General features: G+C 36.7%; 1 protein-coding gene across 2 annotated transcripts in view; it reads right to left on the bottom strand.

The window, feature by feature from the left end:
• Positions 1-1958: 1958 nt before the first annotated feature.
• The window catches only part of KIAA1958 (KIAA1958 ortholog), a 79486-nt gene continuing 65170 nt past the window's right edge, over positions 1959-16274 (bottom strand). For both annotated transcript variants that reach the window (XM_008576359.1, XM_008576358.1), the window contains one exon: positions 1959-6195. In XM_008576359.1, coding sequence (XP_008574581.1) covers positions 5389-6195 — 807 coding nt within the window. In that variant the 3' untranslated portion in view covers positions 1959-5388. The remainder of the gene's footprint in view (positions 6196-16274) is intronic.

Raw genomic sequence — 16274 nt, 5'->3', positions numbered from 1 at the left:
GTTAGATAATATGTAATATAAATTGGAAAAAGACAGAAGGGTCTCAGTAGGCAGAAAATGTTATGCTCATTCATAGAAAACCATCAGGCTTTCTGGGAACTATTAAATTATACCAAATGACTAATCAATTAATAAGAGAGTATGTAAGGTGTGACACTATATTGCTCAAGAAAGGAATATTTCCCAAATAAACAGAAACTGTGTTTAACTTTTAAAAAGTTAAATGGACCTCTATGGGCCTGAAGGAGGCAGTTTTGTCTAGTGGACTGAGCACCGGATTTGGAGCCAGAAGAACTGCATTCAAACTGAAATTCTCCAACTTACTAACTCATGAGACTTCGTAAGTTAAATTAACCTCGTTGAGCCTTGGTTTCTCAATAAGTAAAATGAGAATAATTAGACATACTTGCAGACCTGTTGTGAAAATTAAATGAGAATATGAGGCAGCTGCAAGGATGCACTAAACATAGTGTTAGTCAAATCAGAGCCTTCTAGAAACTTTTATTTGAAGAAATCAGTAGATGTAACAACTACCACAGTTAAATGTAAATTAATCAAATCAGTTATATTGACCACTAAGTATTTAGGAGCCCATTCTCATCTAAATGGGCAAGAGAGATCTATCTAATTGTTTTTAATAGTAATGAAACTAATATGCATCTACATATTATCCAGTGATTTTTTTTTGGTCTTCTTTCCTGAAATGATGAGCTTCCATATGAGCTGCATTAGATAAATAATAAAGAACTTTGAGTGTAACACTCTGATTGTGATCAACAACTAAACATGGGGAACTTCTCTGGATTTCATGAACTGTAAAGAACTAGACGTACTCAAAGTCATAATAATAATGCCCAAACTTTGCCTGAAGGATGGGCAGCTCCCTCAAAGGAGTTTTGGGAAATTCAGTGATGTCAGAATACACACATCACATATAGGAATTTCCAGAGATGTTAGTTTAATTAACATCCCCCATCCTACTCTTCTCTCGAAAAGGGAGCGTAGCTGTAGGTCACCACCAGTCCCCCTACCACCCCTTACCTTTTAATTAAGGTGGTTCATTTATATGGGAAAAAGACAACAAAGATCTTTACCTTAGAACACTGCCTAAACAACTGAATATTTTTCTTTTAACACAGAGCATTAAAAATTCACCCCCAAAGCAGAAGCATTTAAAGATATATACAGACTTGAAACTTGTAATGTATTCTACTCAGAGCTGTCTGTTAACAGCTAAATATGTATGGGCCTTAATTTAGACTAAATTGGGGCTTGGGTAGACAAAATGAGGTAACCTTTCTTTGAGGTCTTCATCGCTTGCATTCATTGATGCCAAAAGGTAACTGGTTACTAGCTCAAAATTTTTTAGCAATCCACACCTCATAAAAGCAACAAAGTGATGCCTGTTTGATAAAGATAATATTTAAACATTCTGTTTAGTCTAATTAAGTAATAACAGTGTGGCCAGTGTTAGCCTAAACTAAGAAAAATCATCAACATTCTGCTGCCTACAGATAGCAAAATAATTTTAGAAGTTGTGGAACCTGAAAATTCAAGAAAACTCTTATTCCTAAAGAAAGCATCCCAGTATAGTGAGAAGCACTACATTAGGAGATTAACTATCTGACCTTGAGGAATTAGGAACTTTGTATCCTACTTTTGCCACTTCCTAACTATATGGTCTTGAGGTATTGCACAAGTGTAACATTGTTCATCCTGGAGATGATCCATTCATTGATCTCACTTTATAGCTCAGGAATGTAACACCAGCATGTGCCCAAGCCAGTACTGAAGTAGCTCCCAGTCTAGTATGCTTTTGACTACAGCAGAGACGCTTCAGTTTCTACATGTGTTTTCTTTGTCCAGATTCTCCTAATGACTATGTCTATGAGAGAGTGGTATATAGTGCTTGAAGCTTCTAATAAGGTTGAATTAAAATAAAGATCAAAGTAACAGAATTTCACATTTCTTCAAACACCATTTATCAGTCAGCAGATTAATACAGCATAAAATCCAAGGAAAGCCAGAAAATGCCACATGGCCAAGGACACCATTTCTTTCACAGCTTTGATTAGGTACTTCCATACTCCTTTTTGCAAACACACACTAAACTGTGGAAAAACTTTTTAATAAAGCCTCTTAAGACTTCTCTGTTCTTCCTTCACATGTTTTTGCTTACATCTGAGGTATCAGGGCTTGGTTGTGTTGGAGGTAGAATTCATGGGTGTAAATGCATTTAACTTGATGATTATCTGGTCTGGTTTCCTTTTCAAGTTTAACAGTTTAAGGGAGAGTGAACCTCCTTTATGGAAGAAATAAGTGATATAATGCAGATTAGTTGAATAACACTAATTATTACCAAAAGTTATAATTAAAATAGCTAACATTTGCTGTATGCTTGTGATGTGTCTAGTCCTGCAACAAACTCTATACTTAATTGAATCATACTTTTCAAGTTGATGCCCTATTATCTCTTCCAGAATAAACTGCCAACAGGGAAGCCTGCTAGATTTTGAGGAGGCAGTAGCAAGAAAGCAGGGCTCCCTTTAGAGCAGATACAGAAGGGGCTGCTGGCAAGAGCTCACCCAAAGGACACCACGGGTCTTCTCTGAACACCTACAGCACCACTATTCCCGACACAGAGCCCAGAGGCAACCGTGCCTAGGTGAACTGGCAAATTCTTGATATTTAATCCCACTTTGGAGCACAAAAAACCCAAAAGTAAGTGGAGAAAATGCTCTTAACCTCCCTCTCTTCCTTTAAGATTCTCCTTTCTCCGGCCTTAGGCCAAGAGCAGAAAATCATGGAGTCCCCAGTGAGTATGACGTAGAGCTGACTGGAAAGACAGAACAATTGCCTTAGTTGAACACCAATGAGAACGAGTTACTCTGGCCCCCTGAAGATCCTCTGAGGACGGCCAAGGCCACACATGGATAGGTGCTTTGCCATTTTAGCAGGTTTACCAGGCTTTACCACATATATATTTTAAAATGTGTGTGTATGTGTGCGTGTGCATGCATACATATATATACACAAGTACATAATAGAAAAAACACCCTAGTACAATGGGTGAGACATGGTGACACTTGATGAATGTGTTTTTCTTCTCATTCCCTTTCCCCAAGGAAGCACGTGATGGACGGCATTTAGGATGCTAAGATACAGTTCTTTCATTCCTCAGATAACACTGAAGATTTCCCTCCTGACATTTTATTATAATCAGTCACTTCAGAACTCTGGGGATTTATAGCACATCAAATAGGTAATAGGCAACAAATCTGAGGCAGAGAAGGTTATTCAGCTGATGAAAAGCCACTATCAAGATTACAACTTCTGGATCAGTTATTGCTACTTTTGGAAATGTTAAAGTCTGAAAAGATCCCAGTGATTCCTAATGGCAATTTCTTCTCAAATCTATTTAAAATAAAAATGGAGGTTTTATTTAATTAAGCTGCAGGCTCTGCCCAATAGTTCACATAGGTTTTATTTCAGTTTTAGTACAGAACTGACAAGAAAAGGGCCATCTGCTTTCTAAAACAAAATATCCTTTGGATGTTAGCAAACCAAAGGAAACTGGACCTAATGTTTTGTGTCTATTTCTTTTTAATCAAAACCCCCAAATCACTACAGGAAACCACAACAGAACAATATGCGATATCAAGTCATAACACTGATTATGAAATATTACCTGTTATTTATATATAGATGGAGATATGCCAAAATTAATCTCTACTCGGGAAAGATCAACTAGTAAACAAAATTATAAATGTGCAGTAACTAAAAGGGGAACAACGTTAAACCTTAAGGCAGCATTGGTTGATTCTTCTCTGGTAAAGGAAGTATTACATATTTCAATGACCAGTGGATGATTTTAAAAAACAAAATAAATATTAAGATATCTTGAAAAAGAAATAGGACTCATTTTAAAACTCCTACAAATGAATTTGTATTGGAATTTTAATTTGGGATTTAGAAAGCACACACAGGAACATAATGGTATAAAGTTACAGCAGTTTTTCCTCAAATACAAAATAAAGATCCCTAGAAATTATTATTATTAATTAGCACTCTTTGGGCTCCTTTTTCACTGATTGTTGCATTCAGAGTAGTTTTTAGAAAATTCTGCTGATGTTTAAATAACATGGGGTCAGTTAACCTGAGTGAAACAGTTTCAAACTGCATTAAAAACCTATCATCATGCTCTGATTTTACAATGACGTCCTTAATGCTGGGTTTGCTTACCTGGTAGGTTGCTTAAATCATTGTGTCCCCAAGCATTGGTGCCAACCTAAAATGATGTTATCTATTGTGGCTGAAAAAGTCATACTTTAACAAAAATATTTCAAAGCTCTTTAATAAACACATTTTGGGATTTGTTTTCTTTGCAGCTTGTTTTGTTGGATTTTCCTGGCTAAGCCTAAAAATTACCTTTAGTTGTTTCACAGATCCAGTGCTTTATGCTGACAGAACAACTGTATGACACAGAGAACAGATAAAAACTCTAAAAACTGTTCAAATAAAAAGAGCTGTCACGTGGTGCTGAGAAATAAAACGTAGGCACTTCTGCTTCAAGAGGTTTCACATTTTGATCACAGTTGGCTTTCCCAAGCCATTTTCTTTCACTAGTGGAAATGCCCTCATGATACAAGCCATCTAGTTCACTGGGAACTTTGTTCTCACAAATACCCTTTTGGTGCGTTAATCTTTTCTCATAAAATTGTCCCCATTGACTGCAGAGACTGAGTTCCTTTCACTGCTGAGAGCAGTCAGTGCAGCCCCTGCCTTCCTATCAGATGACTGAGTACAGTTCCAGGATCTTCCCTCAAACGAAGCTGCTTGCTCTGCAGAACCAAGTTATCCATCAACAAAAGGGGTCCAGTGCATTTTTTCTCCTGCAAATAGTTAACATGTCTGCCTCTCTCTTTCTAATTCCTTATTATGAATGGAATTCAACAAAGTGTATAGTCTTCATAACATTCTAAAGCTACTGGGCTACCGGGATTTTTTTAATGACTACTCAAAGTTTCCTTTTTTGTTTTTTTCTTTTTGAGAAAACCTGTGCTAAAAAGGCACTAGATAAAATGAATTTCCTCACTCTTGTCTGTAGCAATTATACATTGTGTTAGATTCTATCATTTAACAAAGGTGATACACATTTGGATAAAACAATCCAAATTATTCAGATTCATCTACTTTCAGTTAAAAAACAAACTGCGAGTCAGGAATAGCAGGCCATGCTGATGGAGAGCAGCCTGAGCCGGAAGTCACGCACGGTCGGCCCCTGCTTCCTCGGAGCTCTGGGCTGCTTCCAGAGCTGGCTGTGGCTGCCTACGCAGCTCTCACCTATGAGGGCGAGCAGGGCAGTGAGTGGCCTGGACCCAGTAGGGCTCATTGGCAGCAACTGTGGGAGCCAAGCCTCCTGGAGACCTGAGTAAATGAGACGAAAGTAAAGTTCTCACAGTTTTCCAGCTTGACCTTCTTGGCTAAGTTTGGGACAATTCCTCGAAGAGACCGCAGTCCCATCCTCTGCTCCTCGTACCACACACTGCCCATGTCTGTGGCCTCCTTCCTGGCAGTAAGGTAGAAAGGAGACTTGGCTTCCATTTGGGTGGGAGGCCGGTGGATGTACATGTACTTGTACAGAAGGCAGTAAGGGCACTGTTTGTGTCCCCTGGAATGCTCATGGTAGATTTTCCCATGACACACTCTAGTGGAACTGCTCCGACTCTCCCGCTTGACACTGTCTGTCCGGGCAAAGTAGGGCTGGTTTTGTGGGTCTTTGAGCAGCTCAATATCACCATACATCAGATCTGCGTGCTCCTGCAGCGTCCGCATATTCAGGTATTGGCTGTTGTACTTGACCACAGTGGACAGCAGAGTGATAGGGCTGTCATCCCCTAGACACCCAGCCTGCCACATCTCCTCCTCATCAGAAAGGGAAAAGTAGACGATATTGCGAGAACGGGCACCTGACATCCCTGCCTTGCTCAGCACCCACAGCTTCTCCTTGAGTTTCTTGGTGGAAGAACTGAAGGTGCTGCTCGTGATGGAAAAGCCCACACCTGCATTCTTCAGGATGCGATCCAGGCCTCGGCGAATGGCATGGAGCGAGGTGGCCAGGAAGTCTGAACCGTCACTCTTCTTAACGGTGACATAAAAGTTCTCGAGCAGCTCGTTCAACTTCACTGCAGGGATCTCAAATGAGACAAACACTGAGGTTACACATTTGAGGACACCTTAATAGCCAGACCCCTCCTTCCTTCTCCTAATCCTCACCAGAGACTGTACTGTGGACAAGACATTTTGCAGCCTCTAGAGGGTTGATCCCTTAGCATGATACAGTAGAAAGAACAGTGAATTCAAGCTGGAAGATCTAAGTTCCATATTTGGCTCCACCTAATTAATCTCTTTAAACCTCATTGTTTCTATCTGCAAAACAGGAATAACAATTCCTTCTCAAGGGATTACTGTAATACTTAAAAAGTGGACTATGAAAGGGTTTGTAGCTAGTAATGAACACATACTCCTCACACACATGTGCACACACATATACACACGTGTGTCTGCAAATACAGATATATAAATATAAATTATTATTATTATTGGCCTTCTGTAACTTTCACTATTCCTCTCTGGAAGGCTCTTTGTTCTTTTTTGCTTGCAAATCATTTGCTTCCCTCCACTTCAATAAAATTCAACCATTTTCTCTGAAGGATTCCTGAACTAAACTTAAACTCTGAATCACTCCAGCACTGATCCCTTGATCCTGCTGTTACTAACCATGGTGCTGCAGGGAAAGACCACTGGCTTAATTGCTGGCTTAATGATCCACAGGGTTTCAATACCAATGTTTGTTTAAATGATATGAAAACCTTAATGACTATACTGACAGAGATAGCCCCTTATTTGGGTATGGTAGGAAGAGAAGGAAACCTGGCTAGTAAGAGAGCTTTATTTTCAGGATGGAGCTGTAAAGAGCAAACTAGACTTTGCTCATAGTCTATTCAGGTTGAATACACATTCTAGGACAAAAAGAAAATCTCAATAAATTTTTTTTACTAAGTAGAAACTGTATAGGTAACATTCATTCTTTTTGGGGGGTTGAGGGGGAACTGGCCAGTATGGGGATCCAAACCCTTGACCTTGCAGTTATAAGCCTGCATTCTAACCAACTGAGCTAACCGGCCAGCTCTAACATTGATTCTTCTAATAGCCCTTGAGTCAAACAGCAGATAAAAGTTGAATTATAGATTTAAAACTAACCAAACTGAAAACATTACTTATCAAATTGTATGCGATATTGCTAAATATATTCCAATAACATCAGTCTTAAGTGACTTAGAAAACTTCATTGAGAATAAGCAAACTGATTATGCAACTCAAAAAGCTAGAAAATGTAAACCAAATTCAAAAATAGTAGAGTAAATCAATAAAAATATAAATTAATGAAATAGAAAAGATACAGATTGGGATAAATAAAAAATGAAAATATGTAATTTTTGAAAAGACCTATGAAGTTGACAAACTTCTAGCAGGTCTGACGGAAAGGCAGAGAGAGAAAAAGGAGGAAAGGAAGTATACATTTAAAAAATATTAGGGAGATAGTTCAGTTTGTTAGAACACCGCCTTGTAACACCAAGATCAAAGGTTCAGATCCCTGAATTATATTGGCCAGCCACCAAAAACAAACAATATTAGGAATAAGGAAGACTATAACTGCAGAAAATGAAAAGAGTAAAAAATATGAAAGAATATCATATCCACATACTTTATGCATATTAATTTGAAAATCTAGATAAACCAAACAATTTTCTAGCAAAATATGAATTACCAAAGCTAGTTCAATAAGGGGTAAAAGATCTGAACAACCCCACACAAGAGAAGAGTGAAATGATTGTCAAAGATGTATTCTGTTCCTAAAGAGATGGCTTTATGGAGTCAGTTCAGCTTTTCTGTTGTATTTAAACAGTTTCAGGCATAGAAAAAAAAAGGTTCTTCATTTTTTTCTAACCCAAATCTGACTGATACGTTACACCAAAAAACAAAGTATATAAATATAAATGTAAGTTTCCCTAAGTAATATGCAGGCAATTTTCATTCTGCATATTACAATGTTAAATGTATCCACATTAGTACCATGCAAAGCAAGGTCCTGGCTCTGATACACAGTTCCAGTTAACATGCTACCTCATAAGACAAGGACTGCCTATATTATTATTTTTTTTTTATTTTTTTTTATTTTTTTTTATTTTTTTTATTTTTTTTAATTTTTATTTTGTCAATATACAATGTATATGATTATTATGGCCCTTCACCGACACCTCCCGCCCTCCGGACTGCCTATATTATTAAATCAAATGTAGGACTGCAGTAAAGCAATACTACATCAAAACAAGTGGGGATTATTGCAGAGTGTAAGGATAATTCAATCTTAATAAATATTTTAATATAATTGACATTCATACATTAAGGAGAAAAGTAATATGAACTTGATAGATACCGAAAAATTATTTTTTAAAATGTGATATCTATTTCAAATTTTTAAAAATTCAAATTAAGTGCAGATTGGAAGAAAAGAATCCTTTTACTATGATGAAGAGTATTTTAGAGACAAGAACTATAAAAATTATACCCACAATGAAAACTTTAGAATCTTTCTTATAAAGTCAGGAACAGAATGAGCATGCTGAATATCATAGTTATTATATAACATTGTTCTAGAAGTTCTAGCAACTAGGTAAGACAAGAAAAATATTCTACATACATATACACAATATGTATATATACAGGAAAGGAAAGGAAAAAGACAAAATATAATTGTTTTCTGATAAACTGATTGTTGGTCTAGGAAACTCAGAGATTAAGCTGAAAAACTATCAGAAATGGGAGGTTAGATGTGTACAAAATATAAGAACACCTTTTTAGTATACCAGCAATAACTTGTAAAAATAATTTCCCAATAACCATTACATTCAAACTCAGCTGGCTTTGGGTTTTTATGTTATTATTTGCAACTTCCTACTTATAGGTGTTAACCTTTGTATTAGTTGGGACTCCTTTGGTTGCAAGAGATAGACCAAAGTTGAATAAACCTAGGCAAAGAGGGATGTCAGAAATAGTGGCCTCCAAGGGCATGAGGACTCATTCTATCTCTCACCTCTGCTTCTCTGTGCAAACTGGCTTTTTTCCTGTAGCTGCAAACACAGCCATTTTGTACTCCCCAAGATTTACATCTTAAAGCTTCAAGTATTGGCAAGAGATCGACTCTCATTTTCTGGAGGAAAAATGAAGGATTCTGATTGAACCATTTCTGATCCAAACAGCTTGCCAAAAGGTGATCCATAGTATTAATGGCTTATTCAATAAACATGTGGATTGTAGGAGAGAAATGGTTCCTAAATAAGGGGCACTGAGCAGGAAATCTTATTTTACACCTTAGTGCTTTAAACAAAAAACAAAAAACAAACCTCTGATAGCTTCTTGTTGCCCTTAGGCTAAATTGTATGCAAGTCTTCCCAATCTGCTTTTACCCTGTGGTACACTGCAATGACAGCTACAAGAATCCCCTTCTGTGTCCACACACCCCTTGGCAATGTGACTTTGCTGCTCCTCTCAGAAGAGATGGAATCTATTTTCCCACCCCTAGAATATGGGCTGGCCATGTGAGTTATTTTGACTAACAGGATACGGCAGAAGTACAATGTGAATTCCAAGCCAAGGCCTCAAGGAGTTCTGCTTTCATCTTACAGCTTCCTTGTTGCCATGTGAGGAAGTCCGGTTAGATGATGGGAATATGTGGACAGGCTGTCTCCATCGAATATCCAGATGACTGCACCTGCATGAGTACCCCGAGTAAAACCAGCAGAGGAAGCACTCAGCTGAGCTCAACCCAAAATGCTAACCCATCAAATCATGAGCAAATAAAATGACTGTTGCTTTAAGCCATTACATTCTGAGTGGTTTGTCATGCAGCAATAGATAATGTACACACCCTACTTCTCTAGCCTGATCTATTCTCTTTGTACTCTATGGTTTCAGCCTCATTGAACTTTTTGCTATTCCCAGAAACCACGAGGCCCTTTCATGCTTCTAAGTCTTTGCACATGCTACTTCCTCTGCCTAGAATGCTTTTCTTCTAATCTTCTCTATTTGAAAAATCTCTGTTCATTCTTCCAGAGCTCGCTCAAATTTTGCTTTTTTATATGAAAGCTTCTTCAGCTTTCCTAAGCAAAGTTACTCTCTCACATGGGATCCCACAGCACTTAATTCAAATTTTTATTAAGGACCTTTCTATGTTGTACAGCCTCTTATATATATGTCCATGTCTGAAAGTGAACTGAAAGCTCCCTAAAGGCAAGAATACATCTCATTCATGTCTGGGTCTTCAATACATACTAAAAGACCTGAACTGATAACCCAATAAACTGATAAATGTAGATTAAATCAATGAATTAACTTTGGTGTCAGGAGAACCAAGCTCTCTTAGGATACAGAATATTTTTCTTGATTTCCACAGGATACCACAAGTTTCAAAGGAAAATCGCAGAAAAAGCAATTCCTTAGAGAAATGTCAAGTCACAAAATTTATGTTGTTTGCACACAGAAACAGTTCATTCTGGTCAATGATGGCTGCCTCCTCAGTTTTCTCAGACTCAGTTTTGGTTGGTGATTAATTCCTCCAGTTTACCAAGGTCTTCAATCTGTTATAAAGACACTGCAAGAAGCCATTTTCTTTCATCAGCCACTCTGAATTGATTGACCTCGTCAAGATTCACCATGGATTATAAATTTGGCTTCCTCTACATAAAAGTGACCAAAGAGAAGCAAGAGCTTGGTAATGGGGCTGATGATCCTGATGGGAAATAATAAATAAGAATCACAGACTTATTTGGCAAATTCCAAAGCTCTGGAATTACAAATTAATCCTTGACACTGAAAGAAACAGGTTGTAAGAAAAGTAAAACCAAGAGTCACGTTTTGGGGAATGCCTCAAGCTCTCTTTGTGGTAGTACTGTCCAGGAGGACAAAGAAAGTGGGGAACATGCTTATGAACTACATGTAGTCTTACAGGAAAACAAATGAATCTTAATAACCAATTCTGACAACAAATATGAATTTATTTTTGCACTTACCAAATTTTACTTTATTCAGAAGGATATGTATTGAACTTCAAGGATGCTCCATTTTCTCATGAGTGAGTCTAAGAAACACATGAGGGTATTTCAAAAAGCTCATGGAAAGAATCATATTATCCTTCAGTTATATTTTCCACGAACATATTGAGGTACCCTCATGTAAGTCAACGAGATAGCAACCTTGAGGGAGATGAATCAGTGAGTAGTAGGTCACACTTCTGATGACAACTGGCAGGAAAAAAATATTATGTGGACCACACAGTGATCATAGAGTGAGACCAGCAGTGTACACTACGCCTACTTAGATTTTGAAGTCTGATTTGTCATCTTCTTTCTCCCTTGAACAAGCAACTAAATTTGAAGCTCACCAGCTGCCAAACCATGATCAAGAGCTGTACCTATCTTTAAAGACACACCTAGACTAAAAATATCTTGCATTAAGACCAAGAGAGTGATGTTTAAGAGTTGGGCACTTGAAGCCACAATTCTTTCTTTTCACTAAATATTGGCTAATTCTCTAAGATACTGGCCTCTTTCTTAAGAAATATTTAATGTGAGTGGCCCCTGTGAGTGGATTACAGAGTATTGACATATATCTTTTTCTTCACCCATTATTCCTCTAGACAACACAGGTGCCAACTAAGAAATATTAGTACCTGGAAGTGGGGATAAGGCACACTCTACTGGACAGTGGAGAAATTTTCACCACCTGGGACGTAGATGTTATCTAAGTTGTGAAGGGTGTGGAGAAATGAAACTTTTCGTGGATTCCTGTATGGAAATGTACAGGTTCCCAGCAACAGACAACTACATAGTAGTTGTACAACTTCACAGTAATTTCAGAGAGTCTGAAAGACAAGACCCTCTGGCCTAAAAAAAAGGTTAAGGCTAATGAGGATGGAGAAATGGTGGTGGGGTTGTGTGAGAATAGGAAAAATTTTTAAATTATTATGAATAATTATTAATCATTATTTTAATTGTTATTAAAAGGTTACCTTTATTGATTTATTTGGGTTTTTAAAAGTTTTGTAAAATATACATAACATAAAATTTACCATTTTAACCATTTTTAAGTGTACAGTTCAGTGGCATTAATTGCGTTCACAATGTTGTGCAACTGTCACCACTATACATTTCCAGAACTTTTTCATTATTCCAAACAGAAACTCTGTACCCACTAAACGATAACTTCTCATTTCCTCTTCACCTCAGGCCCTGGTAACCCTACTTTCTGTCTCTATGAATTTGCTTATTCTAGGTGCCTCACATAAGTGGAATCATGCAGAATATTCTTTTTTTTTTTCTGGAGGCTAGCCCCTTGACCTTGGCATTATTAGCATGTTGTTCTCCCAAGTGAACCACCAGCCAGCCCCCAGATTATTCTTTTGTGTCTGACTTATTCACTTAGCATAACATTTTCCAGGTTCATCCATGTGGTGAAATGTATTGTACTTCATTCCTTTTTATTGCTGAATAATATTCCATTGTACAGATATGCCACATTTTGTTTATCCATTCATCTTTTGATGAACATATAGGTTATTTTCACATTTTGGCTATTGTGAATAATGCTGTAATAAATATCTGTATACAAGTTTTTGTATGGACATACATTTTAATCCTCTTTATATGCTTAGGAGTGGAATTGTTTGGTGATATAGTAACTCCATGTTTAACTTTCAGGGAACTGCCAGGCTGTTTCCAAAGCAGATGTAACATTTTACATTTCCATTTGAAGTGTATGAGAGTTCCAACTTCTGTACATCCTTACTAACACTTGTAATCATGATGGTTTTTTTCTAGCCATCCTTTTGGGTGGGAAGTAGAATCTTATGTGGTTTTGATTTGCATTTCCCTGATGTGTAATGAGATTGAGCATCTTTTCATGTGCTTATTGACCCTGTGTTTATCTTCTTTGAAGAAATGTCTTTTCAGATCATTTGCCCATTTTAAAAATGGGTTATTTGTCTTTTTGCTGTTGAGTTGTCATAGTTCTTTATATATTTGAGAAACAAGTCCTTTATGAGATACACAATTTGTAAATATATTCTTCCACTCAGTGGAAGAAAAAAAAGTTGTCTCCTTTTTTTTTTTTTTGATGGTGTAGTGCCTACATTTAGATCTTTGATCCATTTTTAGTTAATAAATTATTATTAATAATACATTAATAATTACACTTAATTATTATTAAAAACAAAATAGTTTTTTTTTTACTGATTTATTTGGGTTATTTATGTGGTTTGAGGTTGGGGTCTGACTTCAGTCTTTTTCATTGGATATCCAGTTATTTCAGTACCATTTGTTAAACTATTGTTTCTCCATTTAAACCCTGTTAAAATCAATTGGCCATAAATGTGGGGGTTTATTTCTCTATTCTCAATTCTATTCCATTGATCTATATGTATGGTGCCAGTAGCACAGTCTTGATTTCTACAGCTTTGTAGTAAGTTTTGAAATCAGAAAGTCTGAGTTATCCAACTTTGATCTTCTTTCTCAAGATTGTTAAAATCTTGAGAAAGATTCTGGGTCACTTACATTTTCATGTGAACTTTACAATCAGTGTTCTATTTTGGCAAAAATGGTAGCTGGGACTTTGATACGGACTGCACTGAATCTGTAGATAATTTAAGAGATTATTGCCATTTTAACAATATTAAGTCTTCCAATCCATGAACACAGGTTGCCTTCCCATTTAAGTTTTTAATTTCTTTCAATATTGTTTTGTAGTTTGCAGAGTATAATCGGGAACTGCTTTGGCTAAATTTATTGCTAAATTTTTTATTCTTTATCTTTTGGCAGCTGGCCAGTAAGTGGATCTGAACCTGTGACATTGGGGTTATAAGGCTGCGCTCTAATCAACTGAGCTAAACGGCTAGCCCCGATATTTTATTATTTTGATGCTACTGTAAATAAAATTTTCTTAATTTCATTTTTGGTTTGCTGTTTGTTACTCTATAAAAATACAACTGATTTCTGTATATTGATCTTGTATTCTGCAACCTTATGAACTCATTTATTTGTTCTAATTGTTGTCTAGTGGTTTCTTTATGATTTCCTACAAATATGATCATGCCATTTGCAAAAAAGAGATAGTTTACTTCTTTTCCATTCTGGAAGCCTATTATTTCATTTTATTGCCTAATTGCCCTCTCTTGAACCTCCAGCACAATGTCGAATAGAAATAGAAGAGCATCCTTGTCTTATTCCTGAACTTATGGGGAAAGCAAACAGTCTTTTACCACTAAATATGATGTTAGCTGTAGGTTTTTCATAGATACCCCCTATCAGCCTGAGGAAGGTATCTTCTATTCATAGTTTGTTGAGTTTTTTTTTTATCATGAAGGGGTGATGAATTTTCTCAAATGCTTTTTCTGTGCCTAATGAGATGATTACATGGATTTATCCTTTTGTCCTTTATCCTATTGATATGGTGTATTACATTAATGGATTTTCAGATGCTAAACCAACCTTACATTCCTAGGATAAAGCCCACTTGATCCTGTTGTATAATCCTTTTTATATGTACTGAATTCAACTTGCTAGTATTTTATTGAGGATTTTTTTGTGTGTATTCATAATAGGTATTGATCTGTAGTTTTCTTGGAATGTCTGTATTTTGATATCAGGATAATACTGGCCTCACAGAATGACTTGTGAAGTGTTCCCTGCTCTTCTCTTTCTTTGGAAGACTTCGTGAAAGACACGTATCCACCACAGAAGAAGATATCTGGGTGTGAGCTTTTCTTTGTGGGTAGTTTTTGTTGCTGTTGTTACAAATTCATTCTCTTTACTTATTTGTTACAAGTCTATCATATTTCCTATTTCTTTTGGAGTCAGTTTTGGTAGTTTGTGTCTTTCTAGGAAGTTGCCCATTTTATATAAATTACCTAATTTGTTGGCATACAATTGTTCACTGTAAGTAGTTCCTTATAATCCTTTTTATTTGCATAAAGTTGGTAGTAATATCCCTCTTTTATTCCTGGTTTTAGTAATTTAAGTCTTCTCTATTCTCTAACTCTTAACCCCTCTTCTTAACTGCCATAATCTTGCTATTTATGCTATAGTCTGGATAGTTTCTTCAGATCTTTCTTCTAATTTACTAATTATTTTTCATGTAAGACTAAACCTGCTTTTTAGCCCAATTTATTTTTTGTTTCAACAGTATAGTTTTTATTTCTTGAAGTTCTTTTTGTTTCATATTCATTGTTTTTAGATCTTTCTTCTTTTATAATATAAGCATTTAAAGCTAAAATTTTTTCTGTAAGCAGTTTTAGCTGCATCCCACAAATTCTGATAAGTTGTGATTTAATTTTCACTCAGTTCAAAATACTTTATAACTTTCTTTGTGATTTCTTGGTCTGTGGGTTATTTAGTAATATGTTAGCTTTCTAGTTAGCTATCTGTAATCAACTTATAATTCAATTCTGTTGTGGACAGAGAACATACTCTATATGACTTCAGTTCTCTCAAATTAATTGAGAATTGTTTTATGACCCAGCCTATGGTCTACCTTGGTGAATATCCCATGTGTATTTGAAAGAATATGTACTTGGCAGTTGTTGGTTGGAGAGCTATATAAATGTCAAATAGGTTAAGTTCGGATAATAGTATTGTTTACATCCTTTTCTCTACTGATTTTCTGTCTACTTGTTCTATAAATTACCACGGGAAAAGTATTGAAATCTCCAACTAAAATTGTTGATTTGCTACTTTTCCTTTAAATTTTATCATTTTTTGCTTCACGTACTTTTAGGTTTTTTTTTTTTCTTAAACATGACTGGTAAGGGGATCTTAACCCTTGACTTGGTGTTGTCAGCACCACAGTCTCTGAAGTCAGCTAACCGGCCATCCCTATATAGGGATCTGAACCTGTGGCCTTGGTGTTATCAGCACCACACTCTCCTAAGTGAGCCACAAGCTAGCTCTTATGTTCTATTTTTTTTTTGTCTTTTTGTCTTTTTTCCGTGTCCGGCAACGGATCGCAACCCTCAGTGTTGCCCCTGCACCGGACCGGGGACCGGCAACGGGATCGCAACCCTCGGTGTTGCTCCCGTGCCTCGCTCAGCCAGTGAGCGGGAACCGGTCTGTATGTGGGATTCGAACCCTCGGGCGGGAGCGCCGCCGTGCTTCCCAAGCGGC

This window comes from Galeopterus variegatus, unplaced genomic scaffold, assembly GCF_000696425.1.
Source record: "Galeopterus variegatus unplaced genomic scaffold, G_variegatus-3.0.2 Scaffold1338, whole genome shotgun sequence".
In the NCBI taxonomy this organism is placed as follows: domain Eukaryota; kingdom Metazoa; phylum Chordata; class Mammalia; order Dermoptera; family Cynocephalidae; genus Galeopterus; species Galeopterus variegatus.
This window is presented reverse-complemented; position numbering and strand designations above follow the sequence as displayed.